Raw genomic sequence first — 7678 nt, 5'->3', positions numbered from 1 at the left:
CACCAATGATCCCAATGGTATCATCTTGGAATGCAACAGTCCAGGGCAAAGCAGCTTTCTGACCATTTAATCTTCTCTTTATTTCATTATCATCATCTATTACAATGAATATGAAATATAGAAGATTATGTTATGTTTATATAGAAGAAAATATGTAGCAGGATGCTTGGGTGGCTCAGTCGGTTGAGCAACCAACTCTTTGATTTCAGCTCAGGTCATGATCTCATGGTTTGTGAGATCAAGCCCCACATTGGGCTATGTTGACAGCGCAGAGCCTGCTTGAGATTCTCCCTTTCTTTCTGCCCTTCCCCCAACCCCTGTCTCTCTATCAAAATAAATAAACATTAAAAAAAATATGTTGTACTTTTCAAATGACTTAAGGCTTGGTAAAAGTAAACAGTTCACTTTGTTTTCAGGCTAGAATAGGGAATGATCTTATATGTTCTGATAGTTGTTTTCTTTTTTCAAAAGTTTACTTATTTATTTTGAGAGAGAGAGAGCAAGAGAGACAGAACAGGGGAGGAGCAGAGAGAGGGAAAGAGAGAATCCCAAACAGGCTCCATGCTGTGCATGGAGCCCGATGCAGGACTCTGTCTCACAACCATGAGATCATGACCTGAGCCAAAATCAAGAGTTGGCCACTAAACCGACTGAACCACCCAGGTGCCCCCTGGTAATTTTTTTTTCTGATTACATAAATCCTTGCTGAAGAAAACTTAATACAGAAAAGTATGAAAATCATCCATTAACTCATAAGTTTTCTGGTAATTTCATAAAGTTACAAATGCCAGTAGTGGCTAAAAATTTTTTGTCTTTATGACCAAAATTAAGCCTAAATGAGTTAAATAGTAAAATAGATCTTGAATATTTTCAGTTCATTCTTGAGCAAAAGCAATTCATGATATTTTACACATTCGTGGAAGACAAAAATTTTTATAATAATGAAGGCTAAAATTAAATAATTTGCTATTAAAAAATGAAACTAAGAAGAAGCTCTACTTAAATGTCCTGATATGGGAGAAAAAAATCATTTTAATCAAATGAAACTATTTTTTAAATGATTGATTGTCTGTCTTGTTTCCCACCAGCATTTTTACATTTGAACAAGAGCAGGAAATGTCTTCATCCTTAATCGTTCAACTTCGGCCTGCAGTATTGAAATCTGTTCAGCTTGTTGTTTTGAAATATTTGTTAACTTTTGTTGATGCATCATGTTTTCATACTGTTCTTTGGCAATCTTTTCACAAGTCAGTTGAGACCCTATCCCCCAAAAAATGAAGAATAGAATTAGTTGGATTGTCATTTAAACTTTCAAATACAGAAACAGCACTCAGAATCAGTTAACCCTGTGGAAGAAATGTTGGCAGCTTGATAACCAGTGACCAGAATTCAGGAATAGTGATTACTTTTAAAGAAACCTACAGTTGATTAAAGAGAAACAATTCTTACCTATTGCATTACAGATGTCCTTTCTCTCTGAGACAGCCACCAGCTCTTCTCGTAAATTGCAGCTCAGAGTATAATTTGCTATATCTTTTTGATTGCTGTACCTTCCCAGCTTTTTTAGTAGTTTTTTGCAGTTTTCCACATTCTTTTTGTGGGTCTGAAATTTTTGTCCCCATGACACCCCATGAAAATAATTTTGAAAAAGAGTATTTTATAAAGACATTTTAAAAATTTAAATTCATTATCATCAAGATATCATCTTATCACCATATCCCTACTGCCTACATTATGCCTGCACATAGTAGTTAATTAAATTATTTGTTTAAAGATAGAAGGGTATTTTAATACCACATTCTAGAAAAAAATCTTGTATATTCGTGAAAATGAGAGATTAAAAAATCCCACATAGCCTTGAGATGACTTTGTTTCCATCTTATATATGCTATACAATCAAAACTGAGCATTTGTTAAGCAGTTATGAAAAAAGTTATGCCAAGGAGAGACTATTAACACTTCTGTGAAATTGGAAATTCATATACACTCAGATATCTCCCAAGGGGTTATTTCTAATATTAAAAGAAGTACTTCAGTCTACCATACTTGTTATGGTTATAAAGACACTATTCAGGGGCCTCTAATTATATCCTGAATGTCAGTAAAGGATCTGTTTTGATTTTATTTTATTAGGTTTTATTAGGTTATGTTTGAATTCATGATTTCGAACATTATTACTGTGTTCAAATGATTCACAACTATTGGGATTATAATTGATCAATATCTTTCAGACCTACCTTATCTAAAACAGCAATGGTTTGCTCCATTATTCCAATCTGAACGGCAATCAGAGTCTCATAGTTTGGTTCATTTAGGTACTTGGAGAAGAAAAAAACCCCACAATATATGTAAGTATATTTTTCTCTATTCTTTCAATAGATAAATTTATAAAAAGTTCTTATTTTTGAAAGTTACTATTGTCATAAAAATTATCCAAGATTTATTTGACTTTTGTGCTATAATATTTACTTGTATTTAGCTATTGATATATTTACCTGTATGCTAATAATTACAGATACCTAGAATTTATTTTCTCATTCATTTATTCAACTCACCAAACATTTATTAAGTATCTCATTTGAGTCATATATTAATATTGTTTCAGTTAAAGATACTAAGGGAGATACAAAGATGGATAACATGACCTTAGCCTTCAAGAAAAAGAGAACATGTAGATATGATTAGGTTGCCAGAAAATAAAGTGACTTGCAAATTCAAAGGCGGTTTGAGAAAGGATGTGGTTTTTCTGGACTGGGGAAATCCAGAAGCTTTATGGGCAGGTGGCATTTAAACTAGACCTTGAAAAATAAATTTGGGATGTGAAAAACCTGAGGAAAGATATTCGAGGTTAAAAAATCAGTAATGAGCAAAGGCACAGAGGTAAAATCCTAGAAAATATTAACTAGTCTGGTTTAAGAATACTAATGTATAAAAGGAACAGTGGGAATGAATTTGAAAAGTAGGGTTGAAGGATGTGGAACATCGACCCAAAGATTTCATAATTCATTTGCCAGGTAAGAAGTTGCAGTTTAAAATGTTTGAGCAGAGGGGCACCTGGGTGGCTCAGTTGGTTAAGCAACTGACTTCTGCTCAGGTCATGATCTCATGGTTCATGAGTTCTAGCCCCATATTGGGCTCTGTGCTGACAGCTCAGACCCTGGAGCCTGCTTTGGATTCTGTGTCTCCCTCTTTCTCTGCCCCTCCCCTGCTTGCACTCTGTGTCTCTCGCTCAGGAAATGAATAAACATTAAAAAAAAATTTTTTTTAATTTTTTTTTAACGTTTATTTATTTTTGAGACAGAGAGAGACAGAGCATGAACGGGGGAGGGTCAGAGAGAGGAAGACACAGAATCTGAAACAGGCTCCAGGCTCTGAGCCGTCAGCACAGAGCCCAACGCGCGGCTCGAACTCACGGACTGCGAGATCATGACCTGAGCCGAAGTCGGCCACCCAACCGACTGAGCCACCCAGGCGGCCCCAAAATTTTTTTTAAATGTTTGAGGAGAGTAGTAATGTTATTGGAGGTAAATAGCAGTATTAATCTGACAGCAGCATACAGTAGATATTAAATAAGAGAAATCCCCAAGGTTAAGAGACCAGTTAGGAGGTTATTATACAATAGTGTAAATCATGAAAAAGAAAAACTGAGCAAGGGCAAAGGCAGAAGGGATAGAGAATGAAGGAATAAAGAGATAAACTAGGCCAGACTTGGAAGACAGGGGAGAGGGGAATCACACATGACTACAACTGCAAGCCTGAGTAAGTGGTTGAAAAGAACAGAAATAAGCACATTAATTAAAGAGTTGCTGTTGGGAGGTGGGAAGGCAGAAATAGAATCCAGGGAGTTCAGGAACAGAGAACTTGGATAGGACTTTTAGAAGGGATCACTGAAATTAGAAAAATTGAGACCATCAAAGGAGAGAGCATGGAAGGAAACCAAGCTAAAAGCATCATCTTAAATAGCTATATTTAAGAGAAGCAAAAGAGAAGTCAGCAAAAGAAGCAGAGCAGCCTGACATGTTGGAAGAAAAAACCAGCAGAAAATTGAGATGAAAAAAGCCAAAGGAATGGGCAATAAAGATTGTCAAGTGCTACAGACAGCTGAGGGATGGTGATGACTGGGGAAAAGAACACTGGGTTTGATAATTAGGAAATACTTGGAAGAAAAAGAATTCATACACATCATGAAAAACTAGTGGCTTAGAATATGTTTGATATTACAGAGACTTCCTATTGAATACTGTTTGAATGAATGAATACATTAATGAATGAAAGTAAAATTACGTAGTGGGGCAAGGAGAGCTTACCTTTTGACGATCTCTGGAAAAAAATAGCATCTGAATATCCCAAGCCTTCTGATTTAGATCTTCCATTTCCATCTCCATTTTCTTATGTTCCCACTCAATCTGAAATATTCCTTTGTGGACATCTTTACTTTCCATCATGCTAGCAACTTTCTTTTGTCCTTGAGCCTTAGGGGGAAAAAAAAAGTACATTCTGATATTCATAGGACTCCGCAGACAGAATACAGAATATCTGAAGCTGAATGCTATTCTTAGAAAACACTTGGACCACAGAGATAATTCTATCTTCTTTTAAAAATGTAGCAGATATTTAAAAATTACTTCTTGGGCAAAATCTGATCACTAAAAAGCTTTATAGGTACTACACAGAAAGGATTATAAAATATACTTGAATAGCATAGCCAGTTTACTTTATATGTTAAAATTAGGCGGGAGCTCTTTCTGTTATCACCAATCTACCAGTCTGTATGCACTGGCACCCCTACTCTCTGCCCTGCTTCTCGACACTATAGATAAAAGATTGTAGTTTAGGGGCACCTGGTGGCTCAGTCGGTTAAGCGTCCAACTTTGGCTAAGTCATGATCTCTTGGTTTGTGAGTTTGAGCCCCGCGTCAGGCTCTGTGTTGACAGCTCAGAGCCTGGAGCCTGCTTCGGACTCTGTGTCTCCCTCTCTCTCTGCCCCTCCCCTGCTCATGCTCTGTCTCTGTCTCAAAAATAAATAAAAAACATTAAAAAAAATTTAAAAAAAGATTGTAGTTTAATGCAGCTAGGGACAACAATATCCAGTTGGTAGCTAGTGGAAAAGCAAATGAAATGAGATGAAATAAAATACAATTGGATGAGCTAAATATTTTTAAATACCTGGATATTTTGCCCTTCACTTCAAATTGCCTACATTGAAGTTCAGGAATATTTTCATGAAGTTGTTCTTCCAGATTGCTAATAGTGAAACTATTATGTCTCTTAAATTAATTTGTACAAGAGCTCCATCAGTTAACATTTTATATTTTTCCTCTCTTCTTCAAAAACTCAGCTTTATAAAGTTCATGGCACTATATTATACTATACTACCTGCTCCTCTTTTTAAAAATTATTTTCATCTTCTAATCACTACTTGGCCTCTCAATTCCTTGAATTTCTCACTATCAATGATTTTTTCTCCATCTCACTCAGCCACCCAACTCCCATGATCATACCCTTGATCTTGTCATAACAGCTCCAAAATATGAAGTTCAGGAATTTCTCCAGAGCAGTGTTTGTCAAATGTTGGAAATATTGCCCCACCAGGGGAAATTAAATTATGTTTGGAGAAATTTTGGCGGACACAACTGGAGGGAGGTGTTGCTACTGGAATCTAGAGGGTAGATGCCGGGATGCCACTAAACCGTGCAATACACAGGACATCTCTCCATAACAAATAATCATCCGGCCCAAAATATCAGTAGTGCCAAGGTTGAGAAACACTGCTGTGGAGCTACCACATCTCCTCTCTACTCTCCTTTGATCAATTTTTTTCTAAGATTTATTTATAGTTACTGTCTCTACAACCTCATTTCATATTATTTTTTCAACCATGGCCAGTTGAGCCCCTGCTCCAAACTTCCACTGAGACTGCTCTTGTCAAGTAATTGACATAGTGCACAAGTCCCTTGTCCTTGGAGACATTTTTTCATGGTTTTCAGGTTTCCTCTTTATTTAAAAAATTTTTTTTAATCTTTATTTTTGAGAGAGAGAGAGAGAGAGATACCGAGTGCAAGTGGGGGATAAGCAGACAGAGAGGGAGACACAGAATCCGAAGGAGGCTCCAGGCTCTGAGCTGTCAGCACAGAGCCCAACGCGGGGCTCAAACTCACGAACTGCGAGACCATGACCTGAGCAGAAGCTGGACATTGAGCCACCCAGGTGCCCCTCAGGTTTCCTCTTTATTGGCAGCTCCTTCTCAGTTTCATTACATGATTCCTTCTCTGCTAGATCTATCAAAGTTAGACTTGGGGCACTGGCCCAAACTCTGTATTCTATCTACCCATTCCTAGGTGGTCTCAAGCACTCTCATGCCTTAAACTATCCATTTGTAAATGTCTATAGGTAATAATCCATATATAGTTACCTGTACGTGATCTATATATAGAACACTCCTAAATTTATATATCAGCCCTTAATTCTGTCCAGTAATATTTCCACTGGAATGTTTTATGTGCATCTCAAATTTAGCAAAGGCCAAAACTCTTTGTTTTATGTCCCAGGCAAAACTACATGCTTCCTGTTTTTTCTCATGTCAGTTAATCACACCATCATCTACTCAGTTGCTCAAAAGCCAGTGTTTTAGGATTTATTCTTGATTCTTCTCTTTACCATTTGCATTGAATCCATCAGCAATTTTGATAATGATTTTTGCGCCTACACTAACAACAAAATATGAAGGAGAATGTTTTGAGAAAACAAAGCTGAGGGAGTCTATCATTACTAGACCTGCTGTACCAGAAGTGCTAAAGGGAGTCCTTCAACCTGAAATGAGAAGGCACTACACAGTAACTCAAAGCCATAAGAATAAAAAACAAAAACCAAAAAAAACTAAATTAAAAATGTAACTACAAAGGTAGATATAAAAGTATTATTGTATTTTGGTTTGTGTATACTCTTTTTTTTTCTCTATGATTTAAAAGAAAAATGCAGGGGCGCCTGGGTGGCTCAGTCGGCTAGGCAGCCGACTTTGGCTCAGGTCATGATCTCATGGTCCGTGAGTTCGAGCCCCGCGTCGGGCTCTGTGCTGACAGCTCAGAGCCCGGAGCCTGTTTCAGATTCTGTGTCTCCCTCTCTCTCTCTGACCCTCTCCCGTTCATGCTCTGTCTCTCTCTGTCTCAAAAATAAATAAACGTTAAAAAAAAATTTTAAAAAAATGAAAATAAAAGAAAAATGCAGAGAAAAGAAAGAAAAATGCACAAAACTATAAATATATGATAACAGACACTTAATGCATAAAGATATAATTTATGACAATAAGAACATAAAGGAGGAGGGACAGACCTGTATAGGAGCAGAGTTTTGTAGTTCTGTATATTTATTGAAACTAAGTTGGTGTTAATTTGGTTTGTTATAAAACTAAGATGTTGATTATAATCCCTATGGTAACCACTAAGAGAAAAACTAAAATGTATACAGAAAAGTAAAAGACAAGAGGATCAAATGGTATTCTGCAAAAAGTCAACTGTATACAAAAGAAGGCAATAATGGAGGGATTGAGGAACCAGAAAATATGATAGAAAACAAATAACAAAATAGTAAAGTCCTTTTTATTTTACCAGAAATTATTTTTATTTTTTTAATGTTTACTTATTTTTGAGAGAGAGAGAGAGAGAGAGAACACGCCCATAAGC

General features: G+C 36.5%; 1 protein-coding gene across 2 annotated transcripts in view; it reads right to left on the bottom strand.

Moving 5' to 3' along the window:
- Nucleotides 1-849: 849 nt before the first annotated feature.
- The window catches only part of CFAP43 (cilia and flagella associated protein 43), a 128588-nt gene continuing 121759 nt past the window's right edge, over nt 850-7678 (bottom strand). The window contains exons 35-38 of one of the 2 annotated variants that reach the window (XM_060641552.3): nt 4308-4472; nt 2238-2318; nt 1450-1603; nt 850-1260 (exon numbers count right to left, since the gene is read on the bottom strand). In XM_060641552.3, the coding sequence (XP_060497535.3) occupies nt 1094-1260; nt 1450-1603; nt 2238-2318; nt 4308-4472 (567 nt within the window). In that variant the 3' untranslated portion in view covers nt 850-1093. The remainder of the gene's footprint in view (nt 1261-1449; nt 1604-2237; nt 2319-4307; nt 4473-7678) is intronic. The other variant, XM_060641555.3, reaches the window with a different exon arrangement.

The sequence above is a fragment of the Panthera onca genome, chromosome D2 (assembly GCF_046562875.1).
Source record: "Panthera onca isolate mPanOnc1 chromosome D2, mPanOnc1 haplotype 2, whole genome shotgun sequence".
NCBI classification, from domain to species: Eukaryota; Metazoa; Chordata; class Mammalia; order Carnivora; family Felidae; genus Panthera; species Panthera onca.
Note: the sequence above shows the minus strand (reverse complement) of the source record. Positions and strands in the feature narration are given on the sequence as shown.